This window comes from Phoenix dactylifera, chromosome 15 (assembly GCF_051530095.1).
Source record: "Phoenix dactylifera cultivar Ajwa chromosome 15, Ajwa_hap1_PhDact_Kaust_v1.1, whole genome shotgun sequence".
NCBI lineage: Eukaryota > Viridiplantae > Streptophyta > Magnoliopsida > Arecales > Arecaceae > Phoenix > Phoenix dactylifera.
Genome location: NC_143204.1, coordinates 800598 through 820773, shown reverse-complemented (window position 1 = coordinate 820773; position 20176 = coordinate 800598). Strand labels below are relative to the sequence as shown.

General features: G+C 41.2%; 1 protein-coding gene across 7 annotated transcripts in view; it reads right to left on the bottom strand.

Moving 5' to 3' along the window:
* LOC103696693 (uncharacterized) overlaps window positions 1-19629 on the bottom strand; it is a 38850-nt gene extending 19221 nt beyond the window's left edge. For 4 of the 7 annotated variants that reach the window (XR_015973584.2, XR_015973585.2, XR_003383366.4 and 1 more), the window contains exons 1-5: window positions 17940-19629; window positions 5994-6088; window positions 5553-5903; window positions 5351-5434; window positions 4806-5276 (exon numbers count right to left, since the gene is read on the bottom strand). Coding sequence is in view for 4 of the 7 variants with exons in the window: in XM_008778383.6 (XP_008776605.2) it covers window positions 4806-5276; window positions 5351-5434; window positions 5553-5903; window positions 5994-6088; window positions 17940-19215 (2277 nt within the window). In the remaining 3 variants the exon portion in view is untranslated. The remainder of the gene's footprint in view (window positions 1-4805; window positions 5277-5350; window positions 5435-5552; window positions 5904-5993; window positions 6089-17939) is intronic. The other 3 variants (XM_008778384.6, XM_026800997.4, XM_026800996.4) reach the window with 3 other exon arrangements.
* Between the last annotated feature and the right edge of the window lie 547 nt (window positions 19630-20176).

Sequence of the window (20176 nt, the reverse complement as noted above, 5' to 3'; positions counted from 1 at the left end):
CATTCTGCTAGGGTTAGGGTTTCCCTCGAGCCTCCCCCTTCCCCCCCCCCTCTCCCTTCCCCCCCCCCCTCTCTCTCTCTCTTCCCCTCTCGTTTCCCCCTCTTCCCCTCCCTCTCCCTATTTTTAATACCCTCCAAAATGAAATGGTATGGACCCGTACTATACTGAACCAGTCATCGACCAATACGACCTCCAATACCAATTCAGCCAACCTTGGTTCAAAGTCCAAACTTAATGTAAAGGTGAAGTGTTAAGAGTGTCGCCACTATAAAAGATCAATTTTGAAATATATATGGAAGAAAAGCTTTCGAGTTGCACCACAAAAAAGATAAACCAATAGTATGGACGCGTCCAACAAAGACCAAATGCTTATCAAAGTTGAAACATTGAAATTTGTAGAGGTTCTTGTGAAAAAAACAAAGATATGGGCCTAGGAAGGAAGTTGTAAGATATAGCTTTAAAAATTACATAAACGTTGATTAAATGGGTAGATAACTGACGTAGGAAAATCCCTAATCTGAATCCTATTGCACAGTGACAAGATACATATTTTTCAGGTATTCCTTTCAAATCTGTCATTCCCACAAACTAGAATTTAAACCAACTACAAGGGCTTAGCTAAGAACAGTCAGTTAATGCTAAAGAGCTACTTCAGTTGAAGTCTCGTTCAGGTAGGCTTGTGAATTTATTAAAAAAGGAAATACCATTGCTTTTCTCCAGTAACTTCCCTTGCCTAAATTGGGTTCCAGATCAACAAAATGGACCCAAAAATATTGACGAGTTGTGAAGAAGATAAAATTACAAAACCATACTCCAAATCCATCTTATGCAGATGCAATAATTGCCACCCAATGAGTATACAAAATGTACAGGATACGCATACTCAATGTGTTCTTTCATTCTGACGAGGAGCTTTTCCTGTGCTAATGACTTTTTAGATTTAAAAAAAGGACTGTGCCTTTGCCATATTGAATATGGATATTAACTATTAAGTAACAGCATGTAATTTCTAGCTCCATACGAACAAACTGTTGCCATTTTCATAAATACTGTATTAAGATAGTACGGGCAAAGGTTATTTCCAATTTGATCTTATGCATGGGTCTTTGGGCTAAATTTCAGAATCAGAAACCATAACTCTTCATACTAGAAGTACCTGATGTCAATGTTATGAAAGAAAGAGTACGAGACTGAAATTTTCACTCGATGTTATCAAAAAATTCGGCATTGCTAAATTGCAGACTGAATATAACAATAAGCAATAGAAACATTGAACTTCTTTCCTTTTTTACTCCTACAGAAGGAAGCATTGGATTCCTCGCTCTTTGTCTTTGATAAATTATAAGACTAGAAAAGGTAAATTTCGTTGCAGAGCAATATACAATGCATAAATGATAACTGCACGGTTGTTCAAACCTTTTCCCCATTCCCTACACATTAGTTTTTAACCACCTAGGCCGCATTCGGTAGAGGAGTGAGTTAGCACAAAGCGAATCGGTTAACCAACTCCTAACCCATTTTATTCCAGAAAAAACTACTCCAGCCTACATGTTGGAGTATTTTGTTCCTGGTTAAGAGAAAAAAGTTGCTTTAGTTTTCAGAATACCTACTTTGCCTCGAGAACAAATAAGCCACTCTAGCACCAGGCAGGTTAAAGTTGAATAACAAAGTACAGGGGCGTTATCCCAGCTTAATCCTGAACTACGTGCAGCCTTAACCTAGGTAAACCAGTCTCATTTAGTTTCCAGTCAAAAACAGGCACAAATCACACCATTGGTTGAAAGCTTCCCGCTGGTGCTTTCTTCAAAATGAAGAAAAAAATATTGATCAAATGCATATCAGACCTCAACCATTCAAAACTTCTCAACGAAGCATTACTCAATCTCGCAGCTTTCCCTTTAGAACAAAATTTCACAAACATAGATGTGTAAGCTGAAATATATCATAATAGAAATAATTTAAGCTTGTATTAGTAATCTACAACTTAACAAAACCAAGAACTTAGATGAACCACCTTAAACAGCAGTGATTTTGATACGGGAGCATGAGCCCAAGCATGAGGCGTGCATGGAGATTGAGTCTCCTCCTTAGGTATGTACCAAATTACATTGGGTCCAAGAGTTCTAATGCCAAAACACATTAAGTCCACGAGTTCCAGCACCAACACACACATTGGATCCAAAAGTTCCAACACCAGAACACATTGGGTCCAAGATTTCCAGCACCTCATTACATTAGGTTCTAGTATTCCAACGCCTAATTCAATTGAGTCCTAGTAGAGTTGGAGAGTCCTAATTGATTAGGAGTCTTGAGTTTAGCTGTTTGGGTCCAACATTGGGCATGCCCAATGTTACATAGTTTAGAATTTTTCAATCTAAAATTAAAAAGAGTCCTTGGATGTTTTGATTAGTTGTTTGCTTGATTGACTTGGTCAAAAGTCTGAATTTAGGAGTAAAAATAAGGGCGTGCGTGAATGCTCATTCAAGGTGTGTGTGAACTCCTCCATGGGGCGTGCGCAAGCTAAAGAGTCCTATTTCTTTAGAGTCTTGTTTATTGAGTCAATGTGTTGTTTGAAAGAGTCCTAGGCTCCTAGCTGATTTGGACTATTATTCCATGTGTCTTTAAAAAGTCCTAGTTATTTGGGAGTCTTAGTTGGTTTAGTCGATTTCGTCAGTCGATTTCATCAAATGATTGATTTGATTTAAAAGAGTCCATGTTTAGCTAGAGTCCTAAAATTCTGGTTGTAAGAGTCCTTATTTTTTCAATCTCTAACTCTATATAAAGAAGATGTTGAAGAATAAAATTCAGAGATTGATTGATTTGAGTTGAGAAAAAAAAATTGAGTGATTTTCTTTTTTTCTTGGAGTGCGACGCTCCATCATCTTTCCTTGGTGAGACGCCAAGCTTCGGAAGAAGTTGGTGAAGGTAAGACTCCTCCTTCATGCCAACCCTTGAAGAGTTTGAGTGGAAGTGAAACTCTTCCACCCATCCTCTTTAGGTATTCTTTTCTTATCACACCAACCATTCATTCTCATGTTACCTTAATTAAGAGTCCTAGCAAGAGGACTCCCTTTTCTCACGCCATCTTAGTATTTTCTCTCACGCCATATCACTTTCTCATGCCAACCCGAGTACTAATTCCATAGGACTCCTAATCCCTAGCCAACCACAAGTCCTTCACGTCCTAACCCAATCCCATAACGAGTCCAAGCCCACTTCTTATTGCATCCACAATCCATCGGCAATTTCTGCACATGGTTGAATCGATCCACACCTAATTGAACCCAAGTGAACCCCAATTAGCCTTCATCCCATCATCTTCTTCCTCCATCTGCAAGAGAAACCCTAGCATACCCTAGCCGCCATTGAAAAAAAAAAGAGAGAAAATCAGCCGCCATCATCCCCAAATTTTAGCAACCATCCCAACCCCGACTGTGTCAAATTTGTTTAGCTACACCGCTGCCTTCCAATGATTAAGCAAATCAGACTTCATGCATGAAAAGCTTCTCGATGAAGAGACAATAATATACCATTGCAATTTTATATCTTATTCAGCTCTCAAAAGGTCAAAATTCTTAAAGATTTGGCAAAGTATTGGCTTCTAAGAATTATGCCTATCAGAACATGACCCTGAAATAACTACTCTAAAAACACCACCAGCACCATGCAATTTCATCTTTCAAAAAGTCTTAGTAGGCCAAAAATTTATCTTCACTTCAAACCCCTTTTAACATACCAATTGAGTATTTTTAATTTCAAATCCAGAAAATATAAATTAAATAATTCTTGTCAAAATAATTTTTTAAATATTTTTTACTATGAAGCTGATTAACGCAAACTTGATGCATTCTCTATAATATATTACAAAAAGGTACTCTTTTTATGTCTGTAAGTTTAGACTAGAAAAAATAAGCACATTCATTCCATGCTACAATAATAGAAAGATACTGTTTTAAATGTATGACAAATCTTTTTATTTTTGGGAAATTAGGAGGGATTAATCCCCACTTTTTCTATCCTATACCCAGCCTCACCCTCAAGGGGGGGACTCCCACCATCGAACACCTGCCCCCTTGCCCAAGTGGCAAAAGATGATACCATATAAGCAAGCGCACGATGGCATGTACATCAAATAGTTAGTTCCATATGATGATTTGAATCAAGTTGTTCTTGTTAGGTTAAAAATCCATAATCAAACACTTCAAGTGCTTATTAGACTATGATCTACATCAGATACTAGGGATCCAGTGCACATCAAATCTGATATCATTGCAAGAAATATAATTTCAGAATTTCCTATAACCATATCTAGAGATGAAGTTTGGGATTATATTTTGGAACAAATATCTTCATTTTTTAAAAGAAAATAGAATTTACAAATGCAAAGGATGGATGTATTAACTTCCATAGGGATGTAGCATGGTATAGCTAGCAACACCATTTACTGCTGCAAGCATATCCATAACCATGCATAGTTGTTTCCTTAAATCATTCAAAGGATGGTAACTTATCAGGTATGTTGAAACCCTTGGTCACAAAAGTCATGGCAATGTAGCTAAGTGACACAACTAGCAGCATATCTAAATTATACAAATGTTAATCTAAAACAAAAGAACAGTACAGAATGTTGTGAAGAAGTTCAGATTGAAATAAAAAATTAGATGGAAGACCATGAATGGATTCAAATACATTGTACATGGAGAAATATTGGAACATTCAACATAATATTAGACAATAGTCACCGATTAATAATAAATCAAACCAATAAGTAAAAAAGTTAAAAACATATAAGGTAGTGCTATTACCATGTCTGAAATCTCTTGATCCGTCAAGCAACATTTCTGAGCAAGAATAGAAGATTTCTTGCCATTAATATCTCCTTTCATATCTTCACCAAACGCAAGTGGAATTTCACCCATCATATCAAGTATTTTTGCATTACCATTTTCTGGCATAAATGGTAACTCCCCAGATGAGCATAACATTTTGTTATCTTTCAAGATTCTGATGTTGCTTTTCGTTCTTCTCCGTGGTGGTAAGGATTTAATAAAAACAGCATCTGGCATGTCAAGACCAGCTACTTTGTCCTCACCATGAATATAAGAACCTGCTACTCTAGCAGCACTTTGACCATTGAGCCTTGCAACTTTATTGTCTGATTGTATTGTAAAGCCACTTTTGATTTCCACAGATCGCATAGCAGGCATATGTACAGAACTTTGAAGCCATTTGATGATTTTCAACCTCAATCCAGGGGAGAAGGATGTCGTTTCACCCTGCCAAGAAAAAAAGATTGTTAAAACTCACTTTACTGCCACATTTAAAGAAAACAAAACACTTCCAAAAGTACCACAAGAGCTGCTTGTAAAGAATTCGTTGAAATGCCCATCTCTAATGCAATATCATCGATATTAATTTTCCCTCGATCAATTAACTGTAAAAGATTTACAAAGAAAAGCTTAGATCCGGATCTGATTATACTGATGTGCAACTACTTGGTTGAGTTCAAAATAAAAGCTTCCAAATTTAAAGGGAAGTTCCAAGTGTAATACCTTGTTAAGAATTACAGAAATATCCACACTCTCAATATTTCTATCAGTATCCTTGTCACTGTTTGGCTCTGCACGACCACCTTCATATCTTAGTCTACCAGTGAAGGCATCTTTCTCCATATTAGGTTCCATTTTAATCATTTTATCAGAACTAGAACTTGCAATTTCATCTTGTGTCAAGCTTTTATCTCTATTTTTGCGGGTGAACCTTAACTTGGGTATCTTTATTGCAGGTAGAATTGCAGGCAGAGGCTTGGTTACTGAAGAGTCATCATCCACATTGTTTAAGTGCCGGACACTGCTCATATCTTGAGAAGTGGAATGTTTTGAGCAAAAAGCTCGCAACTCAACCTGCATATATATTAAAGGCAATAACATCAGCTTGTCTGTACATCGAACGAGATGAAAAGAATAGATTTAAGATGGCAGACAGAAAATAACCAGCATCACATTATCACATCCAGACTTTCCCCAGATCTCCATATGATGCTTTGACTCCCTTGCACATAGAGGATGAAAAGATGTTCTGCATGTTCCTGAAAGATCATAACAACCAGAATTATGCATAATCAAAGAAAAGAAAATCAAATTAAGCAACTATTGTTTGGTACATCAGCCGTGCCAGGAAAAAATTAAACTCAGTCCCCTCTTTAGCCAGGACCAAGCAACTTTCACTATAGCAGTAGTAGCCATAGCATGATACTAGTTTAGCAGAAGGATAAAAATATTCTGCTAAAGGTGGCATTACGTATCTGATATGCGGTAACTGACAGATGACAAGTACATGATAGTCAGCCAATAATAAAAAATGGTTGAAAATTAATGATTATAAACCACAATGAAAAGGAAGTAACACAAACAGGGACGTTCCATCAAAATGCTAATTTTGTAATATGAAACAATTTATTTTGTTGAATTAACTTCAGTGGTGGCTTCTCTTCCTCTACATCTCATAGGTTAATAAAAAACTTGGGAGGTTGCAGTTATATACTACTATTTAATGTGTCATGAAACCAACATGAGATGTCTAAAATGTCAAACAACACAACCACAGACATGTCCAAAGACAGTTATTTGTTGTACTCAGATGGCTCAAGTAGCCCACAATTAGGTATAGGTGCATTCTTGAAATCATGACATTTTTTTTAAAAATGATAAGGTAAACAATCAGTTCTTACCCTATTTAAAGAAATAAAAGATGGAAGCTCATTAAACAGGAGTTTTACCCAAGGTAGGCCGAACCGGACCGGACCCCCCGGTTCGGCCCATACCGAGACGACCCGGTGGGGAATCGGGTCAGTTCATCTATTAAATTTGGTGTTGTCCCCAAACTGGCCAGAACGGGTTCTAAACCAACTGGAACATGCCGAAAAAGGCTAGAACAGGCCGCAAACCGGCCAGAACCGTTCGAAACCGGCCAAAAAAGGCCAGAACTGAACTGAACCAGCCGAAACTGGCCGGTTCCATTCAAACTCGGTGTGAACCGTCCAGTTCGCACCAAGTCAACCCAGTTCGAAACTAAGCCTCCTTTCCTTCTTTCGTGAAAAGGTGTATGCCCATATATTGCACATTGTATCGACCTCATGTTGATGGACATTGCGAAAATTCATAGGGTGCGGCAGATAGTGGAGACAGCCCAAACCATCACCAAATATATTTATAGCCATACATGAGTCCTTTCACTAATGAGGAGGTATACAGGGGAAGAGATCTTAAGATCAAGAGTCACACAGCTTGCGACCAACTATGTTGCACTTGATAGCCTGCTTGAGAGGAAAGCAGCCCTAGGTCAGATGCTTGTCAATCCCGAGAAGTAGAAAAGTAGATTTGTGAGGGCTGACACTGAAAGAAGCATTGTCGAGAACTTGGTGATGAGGCAGACATTCTGGCAACGGGCCGAAAAGATAGTGAAGACTATCAGACTATTATATGAAGTGCTTTAGGACGTGGACAGCAAGACGTACCCTCAGATAGACTTTTTGTATCATATGATGGAAAGGGCAAAGATTCAGATCAAGAAGGAAGATCCGACATATGCCCAAGAATACATCGACATCATTAAGCGGCGGTGGGACTACCAAATTGATAGAGACTTGCATCTAGCTGTTAAGCAAGAACATTGAAAATTAGACTCCTACTATACTTACATAATTTTACTAAGACAATAACGAACTCTATCTGCAGCATACTACCTGAACTCAAGATTTCAAACCGTAGCTGGAATCAATATGTATGACAAACTTCTGGCCGCTCTGCGTAATGTGATTTACAAGATGAAGCCTCATCTAGAAGTCGCGGCCCTATATCTAAAAGCGATAAATTAACTAAAGTGACATATATAAGTTAACTGGTATCTTCAATTATTAACATATTACAATATGGTTCTTTTTCACAGACCAAAATATTTAGAGAGAACACTGACCGCTTTGGAGTCTCGGCAGTTGTTGTAAGTAAAAAAAAGTATGAATCCAGATATATTACATATCAAGAGAATATTTACTTGGCAAATAGCTATGGACCAGCAGCAAGAGTCGGAGCTTGATAAACGAGGATCGCCTCCACGACCGGCCAATTTAATAGCCAGTAAGGCTAAGATCGATGCAAGGCAATAGGTAGATAACAAGAATCCATGCATCCATCCAGTTGATCAGCCATAGCCACAGGAGAGCCGGTCGCCACATAACTCCTTGTCCGAGACATTCTCTCATAGATATAATCGAGAGATTCTTAAACGATGCCACTACGCTATCCGGTCGACTCGGTCAGGAGGGCAACATACATCCTCCCAACATAGCCAGACAGAGGCATATGAAGAAAAGCAGGCAGAGAGGGCAGAAAAGGATAAACAGACAGCGAGTGGCACAAAGAATAAATAGGCAGCGAGTAACACGAAGGGTAAACAGGCAGTGAGTGGCACGAAAAGTAAGCAAGCAGCTGCACAGCATACTAAAAAAGAGCAACAAAAAGCACCTGCAGCCATAATGGACCAAAAGCAGTTCACTCAAATTCAAAGACCAGAACCAGCAGTTCTAGTGGTCATGGATCTGTTGGCTAAAGAGAGTGGAGGATATGAGACTACTATTTATGAGACAATCACAGGATGGCCTTCGATTCACCGGTAAGTCCTATTTTACGCATGCTACTCAAAATAGGGACCATAATACACGATCTGATGGAGCCCGCGAGAATACGATTGCATGTATGAGACGGACTTCTCGAGATCATTTAGGAGGACATGATACAGCTACAAATGACCTTGCTTGTGGAGTAGAATCTATAGACATCAGGTTCCGAGTCATATATTGGATCCTATTATACGCAGCCATATGCAGCCTATGACCCATATGGATACAAATATAGATATGGTGCGTCTGAAACATCTTCCAGTGGCTACTATCCTATGCAATCCGGAGCATCTCGCGGGTCAGATTTTGCTGTCGGCTTATTCAGATGGACTCCTTCACAGCCATTTTATCGGCCTAAAGACACCTCTCAGAGCCAAAACTTCAGCGAGAGATCTGAAAATGCTTAAAACCAAGAGCGCGTTCCTTATGGGATGAACATATTAAACTACACCGCTTGGTTAGAAAGCTGGGTTGATCTACCTCCTGACTATCCTAATGAACTGAATATCTACGAGAAACATCGCCACTCAACGAGATTTAAATATTGGTAGTATGTTGTACTTTAAATATATGTAATTAATTGTATTATTTTATATTTTTTACCTCACTACTTGAGTTGAGGATATTTTATGTTGCTTCTTGTAGCATAAAATATCTTACTAATTATTTTATGTTTTGTATCATTTTAAAACAACAAGATGCATCATTTAGATTACACTGGGATTATAACAACATCAAAAAATATCAAAAAAAATCAAAATAGATTTAAAAACATTGATAAAGTTGAAAGAGATTGATTACCAACTAATTGAACTTGAAAAACCCAAAACAAATGGATGTGTCAATTCGGAATCGGTACGCCCAAGTGTACCGTATTTTGGTACGATACTGAACCGATACCGTACCGAACCGTCTGCCGACTGGTACGGGTTCCGGTACCGGTTCGACGGACCTTGGTTTTACCTAGCATCATCCTCATTTACTGGAGCATGTTCAACAAGCTGGGAAGTAGTTATAGAGATTATGTTATGCAAACATGCGGAACTACACCTGAAATTCTAACAGTGGAATACAAAGGTAGTAAAGGACAGAACAGGCCTCCAACCTAACACCTAGACCAAGTATGGTCTCAAAATGAAACTTTAAAGGAGAACGTAGGTAAACAGCCAACACCTGCAAGAGAACAAAGAAAACAACAAAGATAGATAGTAAGAGATCACTAGCATAGAGCATCAAGCCAACTCCGAAAAAGGAACCTTCTTGATGATAGATTTTTTTAAAGCCACACTTATTGCAACATAACACCATGGACAGAATGCCAGAAAAAAGGATTGTTGTTCGAAACAATGCATAAATAAGTGATACCATGTAAAAGGGTTTCTCAATACGGGGTACTTCCAAGAGCTATTTAAGATAGAATATATCAAACTTTGAAGTTGAAATTCTTCATGTTTCGATGAAAAATAGTGACAAGTTCATATTGAGATAAAACCATTCAATAAATTTTCCCGATGTGATGCCTGAATGTGCGTGACACTTTTTGAAGACAGCGAAGAAGGTCACCAGCATCAAATCTCAGACAACAATAGAAACATAAACAGTTGTCCAATATTTAAAGGTGACAGCACTTCACAATGGGTTACTGTCAAGTCCTTTAGAGTATCCTCATGTGGATTCACAATAGTTTCTCATCTTATTTGGTCTCTTACTACTCCTTCTAGCCTGTCAGCATATATACAGGAGACCCTCATCAATAAATTATGTCTAGCTAAGATTGCAAATATGCAAGATGGCTCGATCGATTATCCCTTCTTTTCAATGTTATAGGTGTCGTGACAACCTTCTTCTTACTGACCCTATTTTCACCACACGCCTAAGCATCATCAACTTTTTTATAGCAATATTATGCTAATGAGCCCTCTTGGTTCTCTAACATTCTAATCCATGCAGTAAAGCTAGTCATCTAGTAGTCAGTGAAATTTCCTTTCAAATATCACCAAGAATGCATTACCTTATATGCCAAGCATCATTAACACATCCAACTTTCCTCCACAAGAGGATGGCAATCAGGAGCGATGCGTGACATCCTCAATCAGAGGCGTGCGAGAAGCCAACCTGAGGCGTGCGTGGAGCCCAATCAGAGGCGTGCGTGAAGCTAACCTGAAGCTAACATAGAGCCTAATCAGGCGCGTGTGTAAAACCCAATCAGAGGCGTGCGTGAAGCCCAACTAGGGACGTGCATGAAGCCAACATGGAGCCCAATTAAGGGCGTGCGTGAAGCCCAACCAAGGGCGTGCGTAAGCCCAATCCAGAGGCATGCATGAAGCCACATTGAGTCCAAAATTTTTGTGCCGTGAAGTTAGATGAGTCCTCTTTGTTTTGTTTTGTTTGATTGACTCATTCAAAGGTTTGAATTGATAGTAAGTCCTTTGTTGACCCATTCAATGTCGAAAATTAAGATGGATGGGAACTAAGGGTCATGCGTGAAGCCACCCAGAATGTGCGCAAGCCAACTCTTAGAGTCAGAACAGTCCTTCTATTTTACTTTGTTTGTTTAACATTCAAAGTGAGTGTTAGCGAGTCCTTGTTTAAAGGAGTTTGATTTATTTCAAACTACTTATCTCCAGCGGATGAGAGCTGGTTGTTTTTGTTTGTTTCCAACCTCTTACTCTATAAAAGAAGGGATGGTGAATAAATAGGCAGATTAGAGTTGAAAATTTCAGAGTTGAATCTCTTATTTTCCCTTGGAGTGCGACGCTCCCTTTTTCCGGATGAGACACCCAACTTTAGGAAGAGTTTGAGTGAAGTGGGACTCTTCACCCATTCTCACGCCCAACCCTTTGAGAGTTTGAGTGGAAGTGGGACTCTTCCACCTATCCTCTTATTTATCCTTGCCTTCCCACGCCATCCTATTTAAGAGTTCTAGTGAGTGTAGGACTCTTCCCTCGTTCTCACGCCAACATATCCTTTCCTCATTCTCACGCCAACATATCCTTCCTTTTCCACGCCACCATATCTTAAAGTTTGAGTGTCATTAGGACTCCTATTCTTCTAGCCACGCCTCATCTAATTTAGTCAAGCCACATCAAGTCTAATTGCAACTCATTCAACCTAGCTACGCCACACCCAATTCAGCCACGCCCTCACCCAATCTACATTCAGCCACACCCAATCTAGCCACGTCCTCACCCAATTACAACGAGGAGAAGGAAGAACCAGCGAGAAAGGAAAGGGATCTACCCCGGCAAGAGGAGGACAAGTTGAGTGCTACAAGTGTGGCGGCAACAGGCACTTTGCTATGGTTTTTTCCACAAAAGATCAGCGTTTTGTGCTGGTTTGCAAGGAAGATGTGATAGGGGAGTCATCAAAAATTAATCATAAAAACACAGAGGTCGAAGAAGTGGAGGAATTTTCTGATCTAACACCTAAAGAATTGCCTAAGGAACTTCCGCCAATGCGTGATATCCAGCATGCAATTGAGCTTGCCCCGGGACCAAGTCTACCTAATCTACCAGCATATCGGCTGAACCCCAAGGAGCGTAAGGAGCTACGCCGGCAAGTCTAAGAGTTATTGGACAAGGGTTTCATCAAGGAGAGCCTCAGCCCCTGCGCAGTTCCAGCATTGCTCACCCCCAAAAAGGACGGCAATTGGCGTATGTGCATCGACAACATGGCTATTAACAAAATTATTGTTAAGTATCACTTTTCTATTCCTCGTCTAAATGATATGCTCGATTTGCTGCATGGTTTTTCATTTTTTTCAAAGATAGATTTGTGAAGCAAATACCATCAAATTTGGATCAAACCCGAGGACAAATGGAAGACGGCATTCAAGACCAAAGATGGCCTCTACGAATGGTTAGTCATGCCATTCGGACTGACCAATGCACCAAGTACATTCACGAGAGTCATGACTCAAATATTGAAGCCATTCGCAGAAAAGTTCGTGGTGGTTTATTTTGATGACATTCTAGTTTTTAGTAGAAGCCGAGAGGAACACAAGGAGCACCTTCGACAAGTTCTACGTTTGGAGAAGTTCTACATTAATTTGAAGAAGTGTTCATTTGCTAATTCACGGGTTCCTTTCTTGGGTTTTATTATTTCAAATCGGGATGTCAAGTTTGTCAGCTATTTTTGGAAGACATTGTGGGCAAAGCTTGGCACTCTGTTAGTTTCGACACGTCGTGGAGGATATCAGAAATTTCTGATGAAGTTGAAGAATCGCCCCTTATCTGATTGTTCATGGTTCAAAAGAGAAGTCCAGCGCTTGAACCCTGATCTGTACGAGCTCTACCAGTCATACAACTCGACGGAGTCAAGTTTCTCTCAGTCGGAAGGAATTGATGGCAATCAAGAGCATTGTGTGACATCCTCAATCAAAGGCGTGCGTGAAGCCAACCTGAGGCGTGCATGAAGCCAACCTAAAGTTAACATGGGCCCAATCAGGGGCATGCGTGAAGCCCAACCAGGTACGTGCGTGAAGCTAGCATGGAGCCCAATCAGGGGCGTGCGTGAAGCCCAACCAGCGGATAAGAGCTAATTGTTTTTGTCTGTTTCCAACCTTCTACTCTATAAAAGGAGGGATGATGAATAAATAGACAGATTAGAGTTGAAAATTTCAGAGTTGAATATCTTATTCTCCCTTGGAGTGCAACGCTCCCTTTTTTTGGATGAGACGCCCAACTTTGAAAAAAGTTTGAGTGAAATGGGACTCTTCACCCATTCTCACACCCAACCCTTTGAGAGTTTGAGTGAAAGTGAGACTCTTCCACCCATCGTTTTATTTATCCTAGCTTTCCCACGCCATCCTATTTGAGAGTTCTAGTGAGTGCAGGGCTCTTCCCTCATTCCCACGCCAACATATCCTTTCCTTATTCTCACGCCAACATATTCTTTTCCTATTCTCACGCCAACATATCCTTCCCATTCTCATGTCATCCTATTGAAGAGGTTGAGTGAAGGTGGGACTCCTTCCTCATTCTCACACCAACATATCCTTCACCCCTTCTCACACCATCCTATTTAAGAGTTTTAGTCAAGGTAGGACTCCTTCCATTTCCATGCCATTATACCATAGAATTTGAATGCCATTAAGACTCTTCCATCTAGCCACGCCACATTCATTTAATCACGCCACATCAAGCCTAATCGCGCCTCAATCTAGCCACGCCTCACCCAACCTAGCCAAGTCCTCACCCAATCTAACTAAGCCCTCACTCAATCTAGTCAAGCCCTCACTCAGTTAACAATGCCTCCCTCTCACATTTTAACATCCCCTTTTCCGTCCAAGACGCATCCACACCAAAGAAAAAGAAGAAAAAAGTGTCACGCCATTCACCATCCCTTCCTCCATCTCGTTCCTCGTTGCATCAATTTTTGGTATCAGAGCCCGTCCGCTGCATCAATTTTTGGTATCAGAGCCCGTCCATTGCATCACAAGAACTAACATATGCATGAGAAGAAGTTCAACATTTTTCAATTCTGGCCGACTCTCAACCTCCAAAGGCACACATAAACTTCATTTCATCTTCTTTACTTTTAAAGATTCTATAAGAACGCATAATTTTAACTTGAGAAATTTGAGAATGCAGATGTTTCGTATCAAAGTATTGGTAGAATCTCATTTTATGATGTTTGTAGATTCCACCGTCAACTTTAGCTTAGACATGGACAAAAGAAATAAATAAATTCATTGGCATGATGCTGGTTTTCAGCACCACCTAGGGCTAGAGTGGGCTCAGGCCGGCCAAAGACTTGTCAGGCCGAACCGACTTATGATTGGGCTACAGGCTAGGCCTGAGTAAATTCAGATTGAGTTTGGACTAAAAATATAGACCTATACATATTTCAAGCCGGATTGGGTAGCTATTTGGCCCCGACCCAAACCCAGCCCGAGCCTGAGACCAAACTAGGAACAAGAACAAAGCTCAGAGCCAACCAGGCATCGCTCGTTGGGCTAAGGGCTTTACTTTTGGTTCTCTGGAAGATACCAAATCCCTAATCGAAAACCCTTGCCCATTGGGTAGCTATGTGGCCCAACCCAGACCCAGCCCGAGCCTGAGCCCAAACTAGGAATGATGACCAAGCCCAGAGCCAACCAAGTATCGCTCGTTGGGCTAAGAGCTTTACTTTTGATTCTCTGAAAGATACCAAATCCCTAATCAAAAACCCTTGCCCATCCCATCGGTACTTCTATCTGCCTCTCCCCCTCATCAAAGTTGATCGTTAGTCCCTATCTCCCTGAAGATCTGACCTCATTGCCGGTCGTTAGTACAAGGCGAAGGCGAGTAGGCAATCCTCCTATCGTATGTGGATGACCTAAACTTCCACACCAACAAGAAGATTGTTGAGGAGGTGGGGATCATCCTATCGAAATGGCTCCAAAACAGGAACTTCGAGTTCTTGACCCACTTGATGCACCGAATCTAGCACAGCCCCGAGCATGGTCCCTCAATCTCCATGAGTGTGAGCGTCGCATGAACTTCGTCCCCAAGATCAATTTGAGGTCGACAAGAAATGCCATTGAGATGCTCACCTCCCTCGACATGGTCGACTTCCCTGACATCAAGAAGCAAAACCGATATAATGGAGGTAACTTTACTAGGAGGTGGGTGTACCCATTTTCTTTTGTTATATGCTTTATATTTTCGTTTTTGCTTGCCTCCATGGCATTAGCGGGGAGAGCTCCTTGGTTCTCTTTCCGACAATGGCAATTCGAAGGACGTCGTCTCACCATCACGATCACAATGACACTACTCGCCCTCCTCTTGATCGCTGCCACCAAGGTCTACTTCAAGGAGAAATTCGAAGATATTCCTATAGATCTACTATAATCTCCCTTTCGGTCTTCTCTTGCTGGCCTACTCCGATCAATGGGATCCATTGCGGTATGTTTTAGGGTTGGCCTGATTGGGTTTTGGGTCAAGCTCGGACCAAAGTTTCTAAGATTTTTAGGCCTAAACCCGGCCCAAAACTGGAAAAAAAAAAATCACATCAAGCTTGAGAAGAGGCATGGCTCGGTAAGACCATTCCAACCCTAGCATCATCAAAACAACATAGAACACATTCACCAAGAAAGTTAAATAGTTAATTCTTAAGAGAAAAATATACTATTTTAGAATAATCAGAATAATATTACAAGCGGCATCATTTCATGGTACAGAACTAAATATCCATGCTAGCAAAAGTGATTTATTCAAAATCTTGTGTCTCAACATGTCTATATCTCAACTCTTTGGATCCCACTAAGATTGCAACACCAGCACTTCTATTTTTATCCAATTAATTTGTAAACCTTTATACTTCGAGTGTTCAACTTGTTATGCCTTCTCATCAACTAAAACTATTTCCCAAGCCAATAGCAGCCACCACCATGCCTCATTTTGGGATAAGCAACTAATGAATCTTGAATGAATGTAAAAATGATTGGGTCTTCAAGTTGATTGCCAGTGAAAAGTTTCCAAAGATGAACTTCCTAGTCTATCCATAAATAGCGTGCATGCATGTATTCCTCCAATATTTGCCTTAATACACAAGTTCACTAACCTTTTTCCTCCTTGCCTGCCAAATAAGGTCCATCACTAGCCTATCATAAGCTTTGTCCACACCACGTACCGTCAAGTAGAAGTTGACTATAGAGAGAAGCATCCAACATAAGAAATATCCACGAATGAATGGAGCAAAGTTTTTACAGCTAACTGTAAAACCTAAAGCCAGGCCATCTAAGAATTGTGCCTATATGTCTATCAAAAGCTTTTTCCCAACAAAAACAAGGCATACATTCTTCCTCTTTCACAGGTAATTCCAACAAATATGAAGCAAGATCAAAGTATGCAATCTCGATACCATGCCCCATACTAGTACTGCACTATCATCATGTCAGTACAGTATAGGGCTAGTTCGGCTACCACTATCAATATGCCTTTTGTACCATATTCCAGTACAGTACGGTATGCTCCATACTATCTGATTTGACGGTACAGTATGGTACGCTCCATACTACCGGGTTCAGTACGGTACGGCTAACCTTGAGCAAGATAATACCACTACAGTTGATCCACTGTTGTTACAAGTTGTGCCTAGTGAGCTAGGCAATCACTGGGCATTTTGCATGTTTTGTAATATCCAGGCCATCCTCACATGGACCATCGGCTGTTACATACTCTATATGCATACCTATGGTCATTATAAAATAGGTGCCTATGGATGACTGCATACATATATATGTGTGTATGTATCCATGTATACTTAGATATGAATTTGTAATTCATATTTAAATTATTCATTTTGCAATTTCCTTTACAAATGACACTTGGATGCTAAAAAGGAAGCAACATACACCAAATTAGAACCAAAGAAATGTCATAGAAGTCATATTCAAGGGTTAAACACAAACCCATAAAAAGCCTCAAATGCATAATCCTAGACTCAAGCTCCAATGTACAGCGAGATGGGCAATTCAGACAACTAAGCAAATTGCTAGCGCCAAAGCTAAGGCAACAAGGTTTATCTAACCATTAATATTTTTTAGTTATGATATATATAACCATTTCTAAAATTTTTACATATAAAAAAAATATATGTTGGAAATGTTTCTAGTTGCTTATAATCAGCACATAATTTTAAGGTATGTTAAGATATTAAGTAGTCGACAGGAGAAAAAAAGGTATTGGGTTGTTTAAATAGTATAAAATTTTAATAATATAAAATGAGGAAGCTCCATAGAAAGCAGACAATTTTGAACTAAGTTGATCACCTAAGAGATTGCTAACTTGAGTGGGTAATCTCGTGAGCAATAGGTAGGTTCATTGCTTGGGGTTGCCTAAGGTATTTGACAAATATGAGTTCAAAATTTGTGCACCTATATGTCTTGAATCTCTCTAGTAGTATATGTAAGGCTTCCTCCTCTACTGCCTCAATGGCTTGCTATATTATCATTATTAGTAACAGATACCATTGCTAAAAGACAATGCACAGTTCTAGGCTTCATGAAAGAGAAACTAAAAGAAGAGTCTAAAGCCTCCGGCATATGCATTAGAAATTAAATATAGGGTAAAAATATTCAAGGACTTATGCAGCACTAGGCTAGCTGCTGATATAAATTTGAGATAAAGCAGCTACATGGTATAGTTTAACTGATATTCTATCCATTCATGCCATAAATAATAAAAATAGTACAAATAAAGACAAAATGTTGAAACAAAATCTGATATCTTCAAATGGCGTACAAACATACAAGCAACTGCAAGGAGGGAAAGCATACCATGGCTACATCGGATGCATGCACCATGCTTCACCTTGCACACGTTACAAACCAACTTCTTCCGTGTCTCTTGCACTCCTTCAATATTCATCACTGGTTCCATTGCCCCAATGTCCTCCACATACACCTCAGGTATCCATAGACTGCAAAACAAGTGTGCAAACTTCACACCACTGTCGCTTGCCTTACTGCTGGAACCCCTTCCTACTTGTTTCAGAGCCCCACCTTCTTCTTTTGGACAAAGCAAACAAGGCCTCAAACAGGGGTCATCGCCATCTTTCTTCAATACCTTTCCCACTGCCTCCACATGCTTGCACCGAGAGCACAACCACACCCCCTCTGGAACCTTATGCACACCATAACATTTCCGGTGCACCCAAACCTTGCAAGTATTGCAACAAAGCAACTGATTTGACTTCACACTACTGTCTCCTGAGCAACAGAAATCACATATAGGAGTGCCTTCTGCCTGCGAATGAGGAAGTATCATCAGCCGTTCCAAGCCAGCATCTCCCCCCAAGAGCTTCCGTTTCTTGTTAGGCCGCTCCGATGTGAGAACAAACCGTTCTTTTGAACCCAAAAGCCAATTCAAAGATGAATGGTCATCTTCTTCTTTCTCCGAAAATGTATCACCACTTGCCCCAAATTCGTCAACATCCAATGCTTGCTCCTCTGCCGCCTGCTCTGCCCTCTGCATTTCCTTTCCTTGCTCCTCCTCCACCGCCTCTTTCTTCTCAATCTCCAACCTGGGACTCAATTCGACTGCGCCTGCGTCCAAGACATCATCTCTCGTCACGCCTTCCGCAACATTTCGAGAGACGGGAATGGTCAGGCAAGAATCCAGTGTAGCAGAGCCGAACGGGAGCTTAGGAACCAAGGCGTCGATGTCCGCCAGAGTGACCGGCCGGAAGTACTCCTCCGTCTGGTCCCACACGTTTGTGGCCGTAGGAGGTTGCCCGTGCCCCGAGGGCGTATCCCCGCACTCCCCATGGGACTTCTTGTGCTTCCTGCGGCCGTCCTTCGGCTTCGAAAGAAAGGCGGCCAACCCGAAGGGAAGCGTCGGAACCCTAGAGCCGGCCTCCTCGGCATCGAATGGGGAGCGGTAGGAGAGGGCCTTGCGGGCCTGGGCGAAGGGATCCAGGCCGGAGGCCGCTGCTGCCGCCGTCTCCCTCGACGGCAACGGCCAGGAGACTGGGCAGGGCTTCGCCTCGGTGCCGCAGCCCCCGACGGCTCCCCTGCCCGTCATACTCCGCCGCTGGCATCGGCCGCCGCTCATGGCCGCGACCCGCGACAGCAGCCCATAACCGCCGCAGAAACCGTAGCCCTAACCCTAAACGTGGCCCCCTCGGTGTAGAACTCCTTCGCGTGAGACAAAGGTGGACGGCGGTGGGGGCACTAGGGTTAGGGTTTCGGTCGCGCCTTCTTTCTTCTTGCCCTCTTTTTCCTTGTTTACTCGCTTCCGTTTTGGATCCAAAGAGCGAAAAAAGAAAAGATATCGGTTTTTTTTACTTCCCTCCTCTCTATCTCCAACCTTCTCTCTCGCTCGCCCGCTCGGTCGCTGTGGTGTCGGGTTTCGTACGAGTTTAGGCGGCGCTCGTGCTCGCGTTATAAGCAAGCAGGCAGGCAGGGGAAGAAAAAAAAAGTGACGGGGTGCCGGAGTCGGTTTCAACGAAACGGCGCCTGGGCGCACGGAGGGACTTTAATGCCATGAACAAGATTAAGCAGCCCAACAACTTTACCAAGAACAAAGCTCCAAGCCGAATGACACGAGACGACCGGTAGATGCGAGTCATTGTTCGCGCGAGTTTGGCCTAATATTTGGGCTCCGAAGCATTTTGTTCCTTTTGATATTTGTTACTATTATATTTTTATTTAGTGAGACAGTGAAAGATAAAATAAGAACGGGAGGGGGCATCGCGTGACGCTTGGTGAGGTGCGTCGTAGCGTGAGAAAAGGACAACGGAACCACCTTGGCCGTGCCGCGGGTGCTGATTTATGGCAGGCTACCTTACAAAGGGAGTTACCCGTTGTGGTCCTACCAGTGGGTGCCCGTAAAATCAATGCCCGTTTAAAATGCGAAACATTGCTGATATTACTTTCGAATATTTTGTTTTTTTTTTAGCTTTTGAATTAATTCATTAAATTGATATTTAAATGGCATTAAAATTTGTTTACCAAAAGAAACGGCATTAAAAATTTCTGGTATGGGCATTTGCATGTTCAATATATCCTTTGAT